Below are 20,691 nucleotides of genomic sequence, written 5' to 3' on the forward strand. Positions count from 1 at the left end.
TGGACTTTTTTATTTATTGGGCTTGAACAATTTGATAAAAAACAGTGAACTCTCGGCTGGTGTGGTGTATCGTGGCTGAGCGGTCTTCACTTAATTTCTGGTATTGTTGGCAGTTAGATTGAGGGCTTGAACCCCGGTCACGACACTAAGCTTGTGCCTTTGAGCAAGGCACTTATTCATAATTGCTCCGTAGACAAGTTGGGAGGGTAATGCATTCTGCTCTACCAGCCAGGCTCCAAGTGGGTAATACACATGCCCGGATACGGACTGTAAAGGGGATGTTTCAGGCCAAGGAGAAGTTGTAACAAAAATAACCAAAGAAAAAAACATAATTCAAGATCATTAACACAAAGATGTATACAGAGAGCAAAATAACATCGTTCCTTCCCATCCCCCATCCCAAAGGTGTTCCTGAAGCAACAAAATGAGAGACCCTTGACATTATAAAGCCAGTGTTTCAGTTGTCCTTTGAGAGCGACTACGGAAGAAAAACAAGAGAACGCTCAGAAACAAAATCACATTTTATCACAAAAAACACGTATGACCAAGGATTTATGCGATTACAACAAAGAGCTTTGGCGCCGAATGTTACATGTAACTACACAATAGTAACCGCGAGGGTAAAAGGCGTACAGGTGTATTGCTGCTGGATGCGGCAAAGCAACTAAAGATTGGGTCAGTTTGCAAGTCGTTTCCAGAGTTGTCCAGCAAACACTTCGTGCTTCGAGAATCCGAAATACACTACACAGTTTTACATGAAGAGAAAATTTATTTTCTAAAATATGACGCCATCCCAACAATTTTGTAATGCTCCTTTGTAATGCTCCAGCAAAACTATACAACTTCCCCATATAGGGTGCCCTGCCTTTTACCAAGAACAAAACGCACTGGTGCCCTTGCCCTTTCAAAAACGAAGCTTACATGCCTGTAACGCATCCCCGACTTCAGTTTGATCCCTGATCAAAGTGATGTTTTGCGGTCTCTTTTGGTACACTATTATAGTATTCATTGCATATAACAACGAACAAGCAATAACACTTCATCAACGGTGACCCTTAAGGTTCCTGTCCTATAGAAAAATGAGTGAATATAAAAACCATGAATACATTAAATCATGAAAATATCCCTCGGATTATCTTTTGGTTCAATAATTTGGGTGGATATTAATAAATAAATTATCGAGGTTTAACCGCGTTGGAGCCTGTATTCATATTAGTAGCTACGGTGTGTTATCTTTGGCTTTTACCATTCATGTATTATGTTTACCCGGCACTTTGAATCAATTAGGAGCCAAATGGTCGACTGAGCTATCTCTTAATTATCATATTGCGAAATGAATATTGTGCGTCGTTCGTTCATACTTTTTTGTTGTGCCGCGTACAAAATGAAATATGTTTATAGTTTTAAAGTTGACTGATACGGTGGGTTTTTTTTCGAACTAGCGCAAGGTATACATGTTTCAATATAGACAATACTCGAAAAATGCCATGAATTTTACGAATTGTCCTGATTGATTTCCCATACAACTTTACTTTCGGACGCCCTCAAACGCTTTCCTTTTTCGAGTCCAATCAATTTCCAATGTATACAGTAACACTTCTTTAAGCTAATGTCAAAGGTCGCAAACGCATACATCTTAGCCGAATGACCTCTCACCTCTGTATACCTTGGTTTCATCTGACCACTTTGCAATGTTTAGCTTGAGCACTCTGACGTCACACTTCGATGCTCGTGACTTACGCCACAGATCTGCAGTTGAGCCTACGTCTACAATCATCTTTGACCTAACACCATTTTACATGGCCCTCGTGGTTCTGGATATTTGCAGCTAAGTCCGACGTACATGTGTATACAAATAAACCCATTGTCCTGTATTTGCTGATAAGGACAGGTGACAATTCGTTCTTTTTTTTCCTTTGTTTTTTGCAATTCATAAACAAAACAAGGGGACTAGTCTTTGCAAGGTCTTGCAATTTAAAATATATCGGCATTTGGAGTTGGGGGCGCACTGTTAATCGGCGGGTTGCAAAAAAGAGAAAACACTGTGGCGGGAAATTCATTTGAAAATTGCACGGTCAGGCGTTGATAGTCCGGAGAACATGTGGACCATTAGCTTAATTATAATTGTTCATGAAAGCATGTAACTTCAATAAATGTATTAACTCTAATGTTCCTGTTTAAGGGCTGTGGACAGCCTATAAACTTACTTGGAATAAAATGAGCCGTTGATAGTATAAAACATTGTGAGAAACGAATCCCTCTGAAGTAACGCATATGTTTTCCAAAAAGTAGTATAATGTTCCACTACAATATTTGAATTTGTTTTCGATACCTCAGAATTTTAGATTGTGAGGTCCCGAAATCAGGCATCTGAAAGCAACACGTTTTCGTGTGACAATGGTGTTTTTTTTCTTCCATTATTATCTCGCAACTTCGACGACCAATTGGGTTCAAACTTTCACAGGATTGGTATTTTGTGCAGATGTTGAGATACACCAAGTGAGAAGAGTGGTCTTTAACAATTACCAATAGTGTCCATTGACTTTAAAGGGTGTACGTACTTTTTCCTAACAAAAAAACACAATGTCCACAGATTTACATTAAACTTACACAGTTTGAAGACAATGATAGTAGAAAGCTTCCCTTGAAATTTTACTTACTGAGGTGCTGTAGTTTTTGAGAAATGAGTACAAGTAATAATTTTCGTCTCAGTTTTAGCATGTAAAAACGTATTAACCAGTTATGCTATGGTTTTGGTATAATATCATAACTGGTTAAAGCCATTGGACCCTTTCGGTAAACAGTGTTGTCCAAGGCCCACACTTTGTGTACCACAACTTCTATATCAAATAACAAACCTGTGAAAATTTAGGCTCAATCGGTCATAGGAGTTGGGAGAAAACAACGGAAAAACCCACCCTTGTTTCCGCGCGTTTTGCCGTGTCATGACATGTGTTTAAAATAAATCCGTAATTCTCGTTAACGAGAATTTATATTGTTTTGCTGTTTTCTCAAAAAGTAAAGCATTTCATGGAATAATATTTCAAGAGAAGTATTTCACCATTGGCTTCTGTAACCCTGTAAGTTATTTGTAAATCTGTGAACTTGTATTTTTTTTTTTCTGAACCGAAAGGGTCCAATGGCTTTAAGGGGATTTTACATGCTAACATAATTTTGGTCTCATGAGACGAACATTATTTTGTGACTTGTTTTACTCATTTCTCAAAAACTACACAACCTTAGTTAGTAATATTTGAAGGGAAGCTTTCCACTATCATTATCTTCAAACCCTGTAAGTTTAATGTAAATCTGTGGACATTTTGAAAAAGTACCCGAATCCTTTAAAGGGATGCTGCAGTGAATTCAAATAAAACAGTTAACTTTGCTGTCATTTATTTCTGATATATGTATTGAACATCAATAAAACGTGTTTTGTTTATTCCCGACATATCTGACTTGCGTAATTAGCCTTTGTGGATTGTTACCGCCCCTACCATCGACGTCACGTCGGGAATTCAAACATATCGTCGGCAAAAAGAGTCTGGTCCCTATATAGGTACCAGGCCACACAGTGCACACGTCTCTATATGCATACAGCCAGGGGGCCAGACGGCTCGGGTTACCGACATGACGTCACGTTTATGCAAATGAAGGCTCCCTTTTAGGGGCGGGTGGGTTCCCCTTATCTCTTGAAAACCATTTTTAAAATACTTGCGCATTTAATAAAAAAAATAAAAAAAATATTTCAGGTTTAAAAAGTCATGTTTAATCGCTTAAATGAATAAAAGAAAATTGCAGCCACCCTTTAAGGGTTCGATGAGGCAATGTTTCGCAGTTCAACCACATGGTTTACACGGTGCGTTAATGTCATTTACTGTTTTGAAACTGTAGGAAATAAATGAACCATAAACCTTGAACATAACGTGTCTTCCTTGATGCCTCCCTCATTATTTCCAGCCGCCTACTTATGTTTTAATGAAGTAGCTACTTAAGTAAGAAAACGTACTGGACTTGAACTCGGCAATAAACTTTAATGGTTAATAAACTTCACCCTTGAAAGTTCAATGTCAACTGGGAATTTAAATAATAACTCAAGAGCAGCTATTACGACCGTAGACTGTTTGACGTTATTATAAGATGAAGTGATTATACATGCTTGGATTGGTTTTAAATGAGTATAAAGTCACGGGCTTACCACATTTAGTATTCTGCATTACAGGGCACAATTTCATAGAGCTGCTCTTAAGCAGAAAGTATTTAGTATCCACCTTGCAAAGTTTCGAAACCTACATAAAGTATTTATGTAGTAACTGTCTACTATAAGCCGTCATAAAAAAAAGTCATTGGTAAATGTGCGTATTGTATACTAAAACTTGTACTGAAACTTGCTTAGAAGGTTGATAGTGATGAGTATATTAATTTTTGACGATTTAAAAAAGAACAAAATGATTCGCAGAGGTCAGTTCGACGTATAAAGCGACGAACTTCAATCCAATTCATTTCGAAAGTGATGCCAATTATTAAAAAATGTACATTAAAATAACTAAACAGAAATGCCAACTTCAACAAAGATCCTGAAAGGGTGTACAAATTAAACAATACACAAATAAAGTAGAGGTAATTATAGACATTCACCAAAACCATTGTGAGTTTAGCGAGGTTGAGTGGGCAAGCTGTTCAAATTAGTGCTCTCTCACAAAGATTAAACAAACTTCACAGTACCGCCTTGCTATACAGATTCCTCCCTCACGAAAAATGTCGCTTCATCCTCGGCGTTGCCAACATAATGCATGGGTTTTATAAACAAACACGGCCTGATGGGTAGGCGTAACCTTAACCTACATTGTTATGAGTGCATTTTTGGAATGAAAGCATTATATCAGCTGGTACCCGCTCGTTATCAAAGAGATAGTTTGTTATGGTAAGGTTTGCGGAAGCCTGAACATCTGACGTCACACTTCGAGGCTCGCAAATAACACCAGAGACCGGTCTACAGACGGCATGTACATTCACATCTGACCTACATTTTTACCTGCACTTTTATTCACTGATATCATTGTATCCAATGGAATCACTGGATCTGAGATCCTTGCGCATATTAATAAAGATAAGGGGCCAGTCTAGGTTTACGGTAACACTCATGTAATGATGATCTATATTTGAGTTTGGGTTGAAAAGAACGTAGGCCTATATTTAAAGAAACACGTTGCCTTGGATCGGTCGAGTTGGTCTTTGAAAAGCGTTTGTAACTGTTTTTTATGAAATGCATATGGGTAGAAAGATTTTGTAAAAGTAGAATACAATGATCCACACAAACATGCCTCGAAATTGTACGGTTTTCCTTGTACCTCGTCGACTAACACGGTCGGCCATTTATGGGAGTCAATGTTTCGCACAGTAAAAGGAAAACCACGCAATTTTGAGGCAAACTTGTGTGGATCAATGTATTCTACTTTTAAAACATCTTTCCAACCATATGCATTTTATAAAAAATGGTTACAGACGCTTTTAATAGACCAACTCGTCCAATCCAAGGTAACGTGTTTCTTTAAACTCGAAAACTACGGTAATTTTCATAATATCTTAATTCGACCATGCAAAGTTTCAAATTCTACTTTTAGATAGTTTGTTAGTGGAATGACTACAATACAGCATCCAGGCAATCCTTTATGACATTTCTTGGAATCAAGGGAGTGGACAAGCTACCTTTCATTCCGAGGAGTGCAAAATCGTCTTCAAATGAGTTTTAGAATGATTATTTGTCTTGTAAAGGTAGAGAGTAGCATCAGAAGAACTTGACATGTCTAGTTCCAATTGATTTGTCACTTGTTTCTGATGCAGGTGGCATAAGTAGTTTCATGGCTGTAAATTATATAATCCGTAATTTTATGAAAATAAATAGGCAATCTTTTCGTCATCAGCTTAAAAAAATAACATTACAAATCTCACTTGAGAAAATAAAAAAAATCCCTAAAGTTGTTTGCTCTGTCAGAGTTGGCCTATCTGTAATATCTGAACGACAAATGGCAATATGTGCTTAAGTCGTACTATAAAAACCAGCGTGTAATTGGGCACATTGTATTGGGCGCTTTTGGCTAAAAAATGTGCGCTATGGGGGCCTTTTGGGCCCCTGTATGTTGGAAAGACATTTTAACGTAGAGTACATAATCAGGTCGGCTATTTTTTACGATATGCATTTTGCAATGTCGTTTTAATGCGTGAGACAAATTAATAAAAGAACCGACCTTTTTAAGCTGCAATATCCCCTACCCTCCCCTCCATAGGCCTAGCTGTTCATGCGCTTTCGCTTCATCTTGCCACCATTATTTACACGAATATTATTTTATCCAAAATTGAAGATTTCTAATATCTACATAACTGTGCTACTTAAAAATAGATAAAAACAAAATAAACAAGCCCCATCCTCCTCTTTTCAAAAAGGGTGGCTTTCAGCAGGTTGTTTGTTTTACTTGACCTTGTACAGTAAAAAGCTTTTCACAGTGATGTACACCACACAATTAATTACAAATTGACGAAATTTCGAACTACAGATATTCAAACGGCCACGCCACTTCACATGTGGATTTCCCAACGGTGTGGCGTGACAGACAAAAGCAATTAAAGATATGAATTGCGGATCAGAAGGATTGACAAGCTCACCCTCGTAGACGCTTTTCTTGTTGTCCATTGCAATTCAGAGAATAGGCTCTATAGCAATTTGCAGACAGCAACAGGGTGAATGACATGGCGTGATCACAATGGTCCCATGAGGCGAGTAGGCCAAGTCGAGTTATTGACCCTACATCAGGACCAGCACATCTTGTATCTTTGTATAGGGCCTACACTATTTCTACTTCACCATTTGAGCTTTTAATGTAATTCGTCCTGTCACCTTGGGTTTGCACTACACCGGCTGAAAGGTCGTCGACATCATGCCTCCTTGTATAGCCTTCAAAGAGGCTGGAAGTAGGAGAAACGACTGAAGACTGAAGTCACAATTACTTTAAGTTATGGTGAGCACGTAAAATGTGACACAAACTGTCCACCTCTATGGGACATCGACTCCCAAAAATGGCGTAACCATGATTGTTGAGATGATGACGTCAGTCCAAACAATGCAGTTAGAATCCTGGCGAGGACAGTGATTTGCGTGATATTTTGGCAAAATTGTCGCGGTCGTAAAACCAAAACGTCTTCGGTTAAACTTGCCATTGGTTGATCACTGGCCGTTGATGACCGAAACAGTAAATACCCTCCACCTGCGATGTCACGCTAATGCCCTATCACTCCATTAGTTCTCAGAATGGTAAAATGGCTACCTTTAAACAATATCATGCCATTCGTGCGAAATAATGGACCGCTAAAACAACTTAGCATAGCGTGCGCATCGGACATTTAACCCCGAAACATCGTCTAAAGAATTACTGAGGTTCCAAGCACACAATGAATACACAATGCCCCCATATCGAGCTTCAAATGGCCGAGTGGGGCTCGAACCCTCAGCTGTTAAAGCTTGCGGTGTCATAACATATTGTTGTGAACAAAGGGTACCAGGATTTTCAGTGAGCAAGAACAAAACTGTCTCTAGTTTGGCATGGTGTGCCGTGGGGATAGGGTAAAAGTTGTGTTTGGGGAAGTAGTTTTACTGAGAAATAAGATCGAATACATTCAATTAATTCCTTGGCCTGGCGTTTAGACCCTAGCAGAGATTTCTCGAAGGCTAATTGACAACATGAAACGGTATAGGCCTACTAGCGTGATGGAAGCATAAGGTTGTTATGTTTGAGTCAATTATATAGTCTCATTAATAATTAAAAAAAGATGTTCAACTTATTAATGGGTTTCGACTAATTAAAACCAAAGTAATCAATATTCCTTTGTTGTTATTTTGAGATACAACGAAAGGTCAATATTTTTACCATCTGCTTCAGCCATTCCATTGCATGCAACATTCGCTTTTTATAATAAAACAAAAAACAAAAGCGGAGGATAAAGCAATTTTTTGGAAAAGGAAAACTTGTCTAGCCCGATGATTTGTCACTTGTTTCCGAAGCAGGTGGCTCAGTTTCATGATTGTCAATTCAACTTCCATGTGAAATATATCAAAATATCCGTAAGGTAATTTTTTTTAAAGAACTATTGTAGCTCGTCTTAAACTGAAATGTTCGTCATCAGAACTCCCTGAAACAAGTGGCTGTTTCTCCCTAATAATTATATATGTTTTCCTTTTGTCTTTAGAGTGACAGTTATTTCCGAACACCAATGTGGAAATTTATCCGTATGCTACGACTCATAGAAACACGCGCTTAAAATAGGCACTTGGACTTTGAATTGGGCGCACGATTTGTGAAACCTGCTCATTTCTGCTTAGCGAAAACAAGAGCATTATTTATTTCATAAGCAGCTCTAGAAAAATGAGCCCAGATAAGGGTTGGCTTGAAAAACATAAAATAGTTCTCAAATTAAAATACAATTTTCATTTTCTTCAAATTCATCTCAAGAAAAAACTCAAACTTCAAGAAGATATTTCTGAAATAAATTCAACTTCATGTTATTTATCCTTGGAAATAATTATTTCAGTCCCCCCCCCCCCCACCTCTCCCTCTCTATTTCCATCTCTCCTTCTTAATTTATTTCTTCTAGTGACTGCTTCTGTTACACCAATTCACCTGTTTATATGTTTTGTTGTCCTTTGGTCTTAGAGAAAGGCTCTGCTAAGGTTGAAACGTCATGCCATTAACAACTTGGGGCAATTATGATCTATTATAAATTCATCAATGGTACAAGGGCATAATGGCCATGCGGTCTATTGATGAATCAATTAACTTTCAGTCCGTCTTCATTTATAAATCAGATAAAACTCTCTCAATGAATCGAGAACCAAATGATATCTTTTCAATCGAAAAAGAAAAAGAAAAAATACATAATGAATTTCAATGCAACTTTTTAGAGAAGCTAAAGAAAAAAGGAATACGTAATTTGAGAAGCCATGTGACTTGTTTCAATCTAACTTTTGACTGTCGGTGTCTCTCTGAAGTTTTGTATGTTTGATTGCTATGCCGCTACAAAATTGGTTTCAGGAGTGGGATTCGAACCCACGCCCCAGCCGGTGTGTGTACCACCAAAAGTCGCCGTTAGGCGATCTTTGGGGATTCAAATAAGCCATTTGCGTGTTTGTTTATAAATGTTGTCTGAAACAATGACGTGCTTGATTTCAACTCACCAATTCAGCTTGAATTCCTCAGACTATAGAGACAGTTGCTATCGGGGCAAGCTTTTGAGTAGTTGCATTAGAGACGAATGGATGTGTATGGCACAATGGTACCAGGGTCTGCTCATCTGGAGGTTGATGTACAAAAGCTTGCCCCGAATCATGTGACATAGCAACTGTTGCTGTAGTCTGAGGAATTCAAATGTAAGCGGTCTTGTGACTAAGCAAGTCATGGTACCAGACATTTCTCAAATCCAACTCGCAAATGGCTTAATCGTGGACATATTGATTTCTACTCAACTGGGGCATATTCCAGACGATTGCAGGATGTTTACCAGTGTTGAAACAATTAAAACTGGTATCGTTATCAAAACCAGTCTCGGACTATCGGTCCTGGTTTTGGACTTGGTCTAAAACGGCTGGGCCGAAAGCAGTTTCAACAAGTTTTTGTTCACTAAGCTACACTGATGCTTACTACCGTTACCATATTTATTTTTAGCTTTAGAATAAAACAGATTCAACCCTTATTTTCATGGGTCAACACCAAATATGACCCTACCTTAATATCACCACCCAGTTTTAGAGCGACTAAAACATATTAATTTATAATGCAATGTAATAACAAAGGTATAATGCGAAGAAAATGGCTATCGTCCACAATTATTTTAATACAACCTAGCTTTATTGCAGAGCCAAAAGTCATAGAAATGTACAACGATGCAATGTTTCATATACACATGCGCATTGGTTTAATGCTTTATTATAAGAGAAATACCTTTCTTTTCCTGATTATCATAATTGAAGCTAGATTTATACAATATAAGTAAATATTTATATGCATATATGAATATATTAAACTTTAATATTTTCAAGATGATAGCATAACCATGAAAATAAAATTGTCTCAATAACTTTAATTTATATTGATTTTCCACACACAGTCAGTTACGTTATCCTTTAAACAAAGGAGAGTTAAGAATAAGGTTTCGAAAAAGGGAATACAATTGTGGTCATTTTCTGTGTTGATAATTGATCAAAAGCAGTTAAAACTGTTTATTTTGTTAATATAAACTACTCCCTTTAAGACCTTCCCCAGCTTAAAAACTAAAAGTCAAAGATTTAGCCAGCCCTCAACCTTTTCTTACCGAAAAATAATCACTATGTAATGAATAATACTTAAATAAATGAAGCAAACAAAAATAAACAAAACAAAGACCTAAACAAATTACTTCTCTGCAGTTTGTGCCACCATCGGCAATTCACAAAGTTACTGCTGATGTTGTTTCGGGGTTTTTTTTAACAAAATGTACAAGACGCGTTGCACTAGAAACAATATAGAGGCAACAAATTAATACTGAATGTGCTTTGGAAATACAAATGTGGAATGCATATAATGAGGTATTGTGTAGGATAGAACTAGGAAATAAAATTTTGACTTTTTGTTTTCAATAATGTTTGAGAGTTCGGCTTGGGCGTCAAGTGTGCCTTTTGTTTTTGGACGAACATACACTGCCGGCAACAACATAGGTATAGGTCAAATCATTAAAGTGTGAAGCTTCATTCTACCTATTTCATGCACACTGACGTATGCGCTATTCTTTTAACTTTTACCCGAGATCTACATGTCGCTCAAAACCAAAATGTAGTCCAATCCTTGTTCGAAAATGTAGGACTAACCACAATAATCTTGTACCTAATAATGTAGCACAAACACTGTACGCAAGTGTAGCCCAAACATAGCCTGGACTGAGACGTAGCCCCAATATATCTTAATGCAGCTCAAAACCCTCACCTAAGTGTGTATAGCCCCTCAAACCGTGTTAAATAAATAGCCAAAAGGTTGCACCTAAATGTAGCCCAAACATTGTACGCAAATGTAGCAGAAACGTATTCTGGTCTCAGACGTAGCCCAAATATGTCCCTAATTGTAGGTCAAAGTCTTCACCTTAAAGTGTATATAGCCCAAACCTAAATGCAGCCTAAAATCTGCACCTAAATGTAGCCCGAACATAGTATTTAATTGATTGTAGCCCAATTAGTAGCCTAAATGTTGTTTCTAAATGTAGCCCGAAAAGGTGATCCCACCCCTATTCATATATGTAGCCAGAAACTACTTGGCTATCGTAAAGTACAAGGTTTGGGCTAAATGTTAGGGCCACTAGTTTACTGCTAAGATTGTGCTAGTAAGGGGGTGCAATAACGAAATGATCGTTTGTACTATTCCCAGTGTAACTTTATGGAGAAGCAAATGTTTATTCTAACACCGGTATACGTACTTGGACCTTAAATTCAGGGGATGTGCGCTTTCCAATTTTTTTAATTATAAACACTTTTCTCCGGCACTGTAAAATTGTATGAAGTAAAATATACCAAAGTTATTACAAAAATTGCATCTATTTTTTCCTTCTTTTCCCGACCACCCACATTTGCGTTTATCTCACACTAGATATTCAGCTCTTGTTATGACATGAACTACACGTTCCTCATCCACACCATTATTATCATCATCAGTTGCAAATTTCTTTCGACGTTTTTTCTCAGAATAACTGTTCCTCCTCGTCTCGTCGTCTGCTTCAAAGTTGACCTCCATCTCGATAGAGCTACAGTCTGCCTCAACTCCGATACTTCTGAGGTATATATCCTCAACACTGGTCTGCACACAAGTCGAGCAAACCTCCGAGGTGGGGTTAGTCTGTGTGCTTCTATCAACCATGTTGCTCCGAGGCCTCGGTTCATCCGAGGTCCCCGGTCCATCGCCTAAAACAGACTCCTGAACGACGGCGAGACTCGCACCAGTTGACACCTGAATGTCCCGAGCCTTGCGCAGTTTGATTTTCATGTTTTGTTCGTTATCGATGTAGGCCACGTTTTCAATGCCCAGTTTTCGCTGCCATTTCGGCAGGACAATCTTCCTGCGTCTAAAGGCACCGCGGATTAACTGCGCGCTGAATTTTCGCTTCTTGCTCACGGGTAACCCGTTCTCATTAAGCTGTTCCCCGTTCCCATTCGATCCTTCCCCGTTCCCATTCGACTCCTCAAGATGCGAGACGTCCTCCCCGTTCGAGTGGTTTCCGTCTTCCTCCTCGAAGACTGTTGCATGTCCGTTCCCATTACTGATGCTGAACACCATGTCATTGCGGTCGGGGCCGAAGCGTATTTTCCTGGCACCGGATCGATTCCTATCATCGCTCTCGCTGTCTTGAAAGCGTCTTCGGATGTCGTCGTAGCTGACGTTCGCTATTTCATCCCTCATGCCGAGGAAATCCTCAGCCTGCCTCATCGAAGAATGCAACCGCCGTCGGGGCTGCTCGAACCGTCTATACCTAGACGTATCCACCAGTCGTTTTTTGATCTTGTCGTATTTGCGTGGCCCAATGGAGTGTTCAACCATATCGGCACCGAGTAGTTCTTCGTGGAACGGGAAGCGTAACCCTATGGTCAATGATATAACCTTAAGCGTGATACACGCAATGATTCCGCACCAGGCTGAAATGCAGACTATCGCGAAGAGCTGAACACCAAGTAGTTCAAACCCACCTCCCTATGCAAAGACCAAGAAATAATTGTTTCGTATTATCCACACAGTATTTACAACAACGATTGCTACCGTTAAAGATGCTATGTAAGATTTTCTTGCCGATTTGACCCCAAATCGGTATTTTGATGGGGGTCGAGCAAGTTACACGCTTTCGTTTGAGACATTGCTCGAAAAAGTCCGCCAATTATTAGTAGCAGTGAAATAAAGTGCTCAAAATTAGTTTTTGTCGGGATCCCGACAATATATCACGTGACCGATTCTTATGTGTTTTATAAATAACGTTTAAAAAAAAAATCATGGTTCCTGACCATTAAAAGTAAAAGTTAAAAAACATTTCGTTGGAGCGGGTGATACTCTTTGAAAAACCATTCACTCAAAAAACAAAATCAACAAAGCATCTTTAAATAATCTGTTTACAGTAAAAACCATCTGTTTATTAACTTGATTGGTATATTGCGTTCTTTTGAGAGCTTCTCACATGGTACTACTGAAGTAGATACACAAATGGTGTTACCGCAAACCAAATATTATTTTCACACCTCATGCCGCAAATCCCATAGTAAGGGTACCATCTTACCATAAACAAGCCGTTAAGAGTCGCCACACTCGTCTCATCTGTCGTCCTGTTGGTCTCATCCTTCTTTGCAAACAAGCCAGCCGCGATAAGGCTCCACACCCCACAGAAGAAGTGGACTGGGACCACACCCACAGGGTCGTCGATCTTGAGCATATTAAGGAGCTCAACTCCACCGCAGGCGATGCAGCCCCCGATGAGGCCGATCACTAAGGCAAACTTTGGAGGACAGATGGTACACATAGCTGTATGAAAAGAAGGAAATTAACTAATTAAAAGAAAATACAAAAAAAATACAATCACCAATGGTAACATATGCAAACAAACATAGCTGTGTAGAAATCAAGAAAGGCAAATCATTGATGATAGCATGTCATAACATCAAATCCGCATATAGAATCAAACAATGTCATGACTGGAACGACACAAGATCGTTGGAGCATTATGCGAAAGTATTGTACACGCCTAACACAAAGTTACACTTTGACTTTGCTACAAAAAGAACAACAATAATAGCCATCTCCATGGGCAACAAATGTAAACACACATAGTGTGTAGAAATCAAAGACAAGCAATTAGTTAGAGATAGCATGTCATTAAAATCGGCATTTAATAATTATACCAACAAATGTAATAACTTAAAAACACAGGATCGTTACAGCACAATGAGAAAGCACTTGTTCAAACCTTCCCCAAAATATTAAAATTCAAATTGCTGTAAAAAGAAAAAGATAATCACCATGCTAGCTTAGTGTTAAACACATGCCATCGGAAACCTCAATGTCCATTTTACTAACTTTTTGACAGCAGGAGCTCCCTTTTGTTTTGTACACACTTTCCCAATTGGGGATTTTTACCCAACTGGGGATCACACTGTCCTCTTTTAGTTACAGTTGCTGGTCATGATTTGTACACATGAACATGGAAAACCACAAACCCTATCAGACCGGAACACTCAGCATGTGGATTGGGTTTTCAGCTCCGACCTGATTCCATGGGGTTTTCCTCCTTTTGTTTTGTTTTCCTCCCCCATCTTAAAATGAGCATTTTCTTCTCATCACAGAATCATCCCATTGTTTGCACTGATTGTGATATTAAATGTGCTTTCAATATGAAAAAAATAGATGAAAACAACTTCACAGGGTTGTTTCCCCATCAACATACGTACATTAACAACAACAAAACTGCACCTTCAGTTTTCAATTCAATTCAATGTTAATTCAATTTCAATTCAAAAACACTTAATATTTCCATTTCACACATTAACCATTTTACAAGTATTATAAATGTCATCCTTTAAAATCACGCAGCAGTTTTGGTACATGAAAAATCGTAAAGCCGAAAATAAAAGATTGTTCCGGAACCATTTCCAAACAACGCTATGTTTCAATTATGTTCGCCCCCCCCCCCCCCCCACACTAGTAATGAAGTGTAATTGCTGGCTAAATTGCCTTTTCTTGGGTTAATTTCCTCCCACGTTGCTAGGACCACGTACATTAACAGGTCACACAGTAATTTATGAAAAACAGGGCCATAACTTACACTCCAATCTACCCGACCTAAAGCGAGAAAACAACAGCTCTAAGGCCTAATTACAACCTGTAAATTATCTCTTCTTTTGTTTTTTTCTTGGAAAAGCAGGCATAAACAATTTTGAGAAAACAACATCTAACGCTTATTTGTTGTGACTTTATGTTCCCAAGGGCAAGGTGCAATGCAAACTAAAATGCAATTACAATAAATTAAATAACAAAGCAATCAAATGTCACAATTTCCTGAAACAAGATAGTCGTGCCAATCTGAGGCTTTGCTGTCGACCATACGACTTAACAGCTGCATCCCTTTCATGGAAATAATAATTGCGCTTTCATTCTGCTATAAAATTAATGTCGATTTTGCATGGCTTACAATAAACGCATTAAGCCCGTGAGCACACTTCGTGCGAATGCGATACGAAATCTGACGTCACATGGTTGTTCTCGCAACGATTGTTTCGTAAGAATTAAAGTCACCTGGAAGTGGTATTTTTTCAAAATAAAGCTTTTGCCACTAATATATGTGTTTTGATGAGTGGAATGTGAACAAACAGTTAACTAAGGTTTTAAAAAAATAGTTCTTATGTTATTTACAAATTTAAGAGTAGACCCTGACCCGAGAGGGCGCTGTTTGTGACGTCAATCGAGGCAGACTTTGCCTGTAATGCGTAGAGTAAACACAATTGCAAAGTACATACGGACCAAGTCGTGAGTTTGTACGTTTTTTGTGTTTTTTTTTCGGCAATGCCGACCAGGTGTATTGCTGCTGAATGCAGAAAAACACTTTTTGAAACGTACCAACTCACGACTTGGACGTACATGTACTTTGCACGTGTGTTTACTATACGTGTTGCAGGCAAAGTCTGCCTCGATTGACGTCACAAAAGGGGTAGGCGGAGTCAGCCCCCAAACAACTTTATCTATTTTTTAAACATATAAATCGTGACAAACAATTACTAAAAAAAATTGTTTTATTGTTCGTAAGCATATACTCTTATGTTTGAAAGAAAACAAATTATATTTACAGGTGACTTTAAACTCGAATTCTTCGTTGCGAACTTTTGACGTCAAAAAAATCGCTTCGGATTCGACTTTTGGAACGCTAGGTGGCAGCAGACTCAAGTTTATGTGCGCATGCTCAAAACTACGTAAACGATTTAAATTTACCAAAACTGCTACCAAGAAGTCCTCCATTAAAAATATTACTATAAAATTGCACGCCTCAAAGTAAAAATATTGAAAAAAGGAACAGTGTTAACTTGATTATTATGGATCTCAACTCCCACCCCACCTCAACTACATATCGTATCGGCCGCAATTTTATTGGTCGTTTTAATACAGAAACACACTCAAGTGCGTAAACTATTCTCTGAGGCACTTCGGTAGACTTTGTGGCATGTGCTGCGCTAAATTGTTTACACAATAATGGAGAAAAGGGGGTCATAGTACGCAGTGTTACCAACTAAAAAATATTGTCCTTGCTCTATGGATCAATTAACACATTGTTGTGAAAAATTGTTAAAGCCACTAAACACCTTAAAACACCAGGGCTAGAATTGATCTAAAACCTGGGTTCAGACAGGAAATATTGGTCATGAACTCAGTATGCAAACAATCTGCTGAGGAGACAGATTCGGTATACATAATGGCATGCATACTAAAGAATGTTGTTTACACGAGAATGGGGGGGGGGGGAGGGGGAGGGGAACAGGTCAAGTATAAGCAGTGGTACCAACTGAAATCAATATGTTTAAAATTTAAAACCCACCACACAATTATAAAATAAAACCAGGGTCAACCCAAACCCTGGTCACAACAGACCTGGGGTCGATTTCACAAAGAGTTAGGACTAGTCCTAACCTAGGACTACCTAAGAGATATCAAAAACGTACAGCTAGTCCTAAGTTAGGACTAGTAACTCGTCCTAACTCAAGATAAGACTAGTCCTAACTCTTTGTGAAATCCACCCCTGACACATTTATGGCTGAATCTGAGTAAAAAAAACAAAAAAAAATAGGTTAGGACTAGTCCTAACCTAGGACTACCATAAGAGATATCAAAAACGTACAGCTAGTCCTAAGTTAGGACTAGTAACTCGTCCTAACTCAAGATAAGACTAGTCCTAACTCTTTGTGAAATCCACCCCTGACACATTTATGGCTGAATCTGAGTAAAAAAAACTTTAAAAAAATAGGTTAGGACTAGTCCTAACCTAGGACTACCATAAGAGATATCAAAAACGTACAGCTAGTCCTAAGTTAGGACTAGTAACTCGTCCTAACTCAAGATAAGACTAGTCCTAACTCTTTGTGAAATCCACCCCTGACACATTTATGGCTGAATCTGAGTAAAAAAACAAAAACAATTCTGGGTCATCCTGACCGAGAAGAGGGTCTGGTTCCCAGGGGCCCCGATTGCAGTTGTATACCCACTTGTGTGTGTGTGTGTGTTTTTTTTTTTTTTTTTTTTTTTTTTTTTTGGGGGGGGGGGGGGGTTTACAGCGTTTAAAGACACTTGACACTATTGGTAAATGTCAAAGACCAGTCTTTTCAACAAATGCATAAAATAAAAAACCTGTGAACATTGAGCTCAATTGGCCTTCGATGTTGCTTGACTGCGAGACCTCAGAATCTTATGCTGAGGTTTCGAAATCAAATTCGTGAAAACTAGTTCTTTCTCGAAAACTACGTCACTTCGGAGGGAGCCGTTCCTCACAATGTTTTATACTATCAACATCATTACTTGTACCAAGTAAGGTTTTATGCCGATAATTATTTTGAGTAATTACCAATAGTGTCCACTGCCTTTAAGACTGACATTCCTTAAGTGTATAGAACAAAGAAGGTCCACAGAGTGCCTGGAGAGTTAAATGTTACTTACGGGGTACTTTTAACAGCGGAACAATGCTAAACCTTAAACCTGCTATAACTGCTTTCTATGTTATAGCGGTACCCCACAGAAGATCAACAATATTGCAGGAACATACCGGATCCGTAGGGATGCGTGGGTGCGTGCCGTGTGTGCATATTAATAATAATGTTCGGTTAACCAGAATATAGTAGAAGTTCATGTGGAAAATTTGTGCCCCAATTTCTCCCTCTTCCCCCTTTTTATGTCTTATCGACCCCTGATTATCTTCTTAAATGCGATAAGATCTTTTTTCTTCGCTTCAGACACGTTTCCTGCTTACATTCTCAAGGTCGGCTGCAAATAAAACTGCCGCTCTTCAAAAAACAGACGGGGAAGATAAAAAGGTAAAATGCGAAGGTCGGTTAATCACATTAAGATGTTCACTCTTTTCTCCCTTCAGTTTGATTTTCCATGCGGTGACCCACATTACAAATGTGTCGATGACCTGACTTTAAAGTCAAACCCTTTCTAATTCTTACGAGAGTTCCAGCATGCAAAATGATATAATAACAATGGACTGATCTGAATAAAATGAAACTTAATCCCGCCAAATGCCAGTACAGGAATATTAGTTTCCAACAAAGCCAACCTGATCTACTCACCTTCAACATTTAAGATTCTCAAATTAATCAAACTAATTTTTGTGAAATTAATGGGTATTTATATACCGAATTAGATTGAAGTGGAATTCCCAAGTGAGCAGCATGTGTAGTAATTTTAACCTTAAACTCTTCTTTTGACGACAGCTTTAATAAACATTGTTTTATTTCTGTCAATGATCTGTTAACAGTGCATGTTATGTCTGCCGACCCTCAATCGAAAACACCTGTCCTGTCTGGTACTCTGGACTTCATTCTGGCTGGTCAGCCAAATACACCAACATCATGTGAACATTATGCCAATTGTTCAGTTTACCTACAATCACTGATAGACTGAGTCATTTATATTTTGTCAATTTTGGTAAGCCCTTGTTTGAATCCGAAAATTACAGGCATTGGCTCCCACCAAACAAAAACAACAATTGCGTAAATGAAGGACTGGTCGTTACAAAAAAAAATGCATCCCATCCCTTGTCCAAGCACTCGACAATAGGTCTTAATTTTTGTTCACTCAATTGGTATGCCCTTTTGTCCCAATCCCTTCATCTTGTTCCTTGTATGTGCCTTGCCGTGCAAGTATTTGTTATACTTTAGTCACTGTCACTACAAGCCAGTTAACCTGGCTAATGTATTACAAAGAAATTGTATTTCTCAACGGTTTTTCTGGAATTTTTAACATATATTTTTTTCCTTTTTTTCAGTATTTTAAACTCAATTCAGCCTGTGGATGTGTGTTTGAATAAACCAATAACACACAATAGAAAAATAAAAAAGTAAAATAGTACGAGCAGTTTAACTAGATTGCTGCCCCATTTTGCCATCATCCAAAAAAGTGGAATCTCATTTTCTTAAGATTCATATATGGGACAAACCATTAATTTGAGGTTTTGTCAAGAAATTTACGTCTTCACTTTTTAAAAGACTTTCCTTGAGAATACGGATGTACAAACATTTTATGTTTGTGTGGTTTCATGTTCGCTGCCCTTTGATGGAGACCGAAAACAAAACAGAAAATGGAAATAAAATGACTCCTTGAGGAGATTTATAGAGACTGAGGTGCTCTAAAAGGAATTGTGTGTGCAAAGTCTTCGGGAGATTCTTATTTACAGAGACAAAATGAAATAACCAAAGATGTCTCGACAGTGTTCCAAAAATGAAATAATTTCATAATGACTGGACGCTTCGAAATTAATTTTATGTTTACAAAATCTATAAGGGAGGTTCTTATTACAGGGAAAAATGAAAGAAGGAAAGATGTCTCCGCAGGGATGTAAACAATAATTGTGTTTATGTGAAGTGTGTAATACACCATGTGGTGCAAGCTCTTGGGGAAATGGTAAAAGACAAACGTTTTTTTTTTATTTTTTTTTTTTTTATTACAAATAAAACGCTACCATTCAAAAATGTGTACAAACAATGATAATAAAACTGGTAGGGAAGATGACCTAGGAAGCTTTCTATCCGGGCCGGACCATCAAAGCATGACCATAAACACAGTTGTCTATATATATATATTATTATTATTATTATTTATTTTTTATTTATTATATTACCTGGTTGACGGAAAATAATCATACATATATTTAAAAAAAGCACAGACAAAAACAAATCCATTTATAGCAAAAGGGGGAGCAAAGAATTATTGAAAGGCATCCATATAATTTACGAACAAAAGTGTGGCTCAGAATCAATCGGAGTAAAGTAGTGAGGACAAGGGGATGTTCCGAAGATGGCTATAGTATAATTCAATATAATTCAAAGAGAAAATAATCAAACAGTGATACAATACTTTCTTGTGCACGGAAGCACTGAACAATAGAAACTGTGTTAAATTAGATTGACGATTCGTATGTTTAAAGGGACACTGGACACTATTGGTAATTTCCCAAAAACCAGTCTTCCCACTTGGTGTATCTCAACATATGCTTAACATAACAAACCTGTGAAATTTGAGCTCAATTGGTCGTCGAAGTTGCAAGATAATAATATAAGAAAAAATACCTGTGTCAATCGAAGTTGTGTACGTTTAGATGGTTGATTTCGAGACCTCAAGTTCTAAACCTGAGGTCTCGAAATCAAATTCGTTGAAAATTACTTCTTTCTCGAAAACTATGGCACTTCAGAGGAAGCCGTTTCTCACAATGTTTTATATCATCAATCGTTACCAAGAAAGGTTTTACGCCAATACTTATTTTGAGCAATTACCAGTAGTGTGCACTGCCTTTACAAGTAGTATATAATGGGTGTGAAATTTTCATCGAGGATAAAGTATGGTAAGTTCGGTTTTTACCCATACATCGATGTGTGTTAGCACTGGTACTTTC

At 38.1% G+C, this 20,691-nt stretch overlaps 1 protein-coding gene across 1 annotated transcript in view; it reads right to left on the minus strand.

The window, feature by feature from the left end:
* Positions 1-9,940: 9,940 nt before the first annotated feature.
* The window catches only part of LOC139942284 (putative ammonium transporter 2), a 46,854-nt gene continuing 36,103 nt past the window's right edge, over positions 9,941-20,691 (minus strand). Inside the window, exons 6-7 of the mRNA XM_071939088.1 lie at positions 13,327-13,568; positions 9,941-12,752 (exon numbers count right to left, since the gene is read on the minus strand). Coding sequence (XP_071795189.1) covers positions 11,649-12,752; positions 13,327-13,568 — 1,346 coding nt within the window. The 3' untranslated portion in view covers positions 9,941-11,648. The remainder of the gene's footprint in view (positions 12,753-13,326; positions 13,569-20,691) is intronic.

Source organism: Asterias amurensis, chromosome 9, assembly GCF_032118995.1.
Source record: "Asterias amurensis chromosome 9, ASM3211899v1".
Taxonomy (NCBI): Eukaryota; Metazoa; Echinodermata; class Asteroidea; order Forcipulatida; family Asteriidae; genus Asterias; species Asterias amurensis.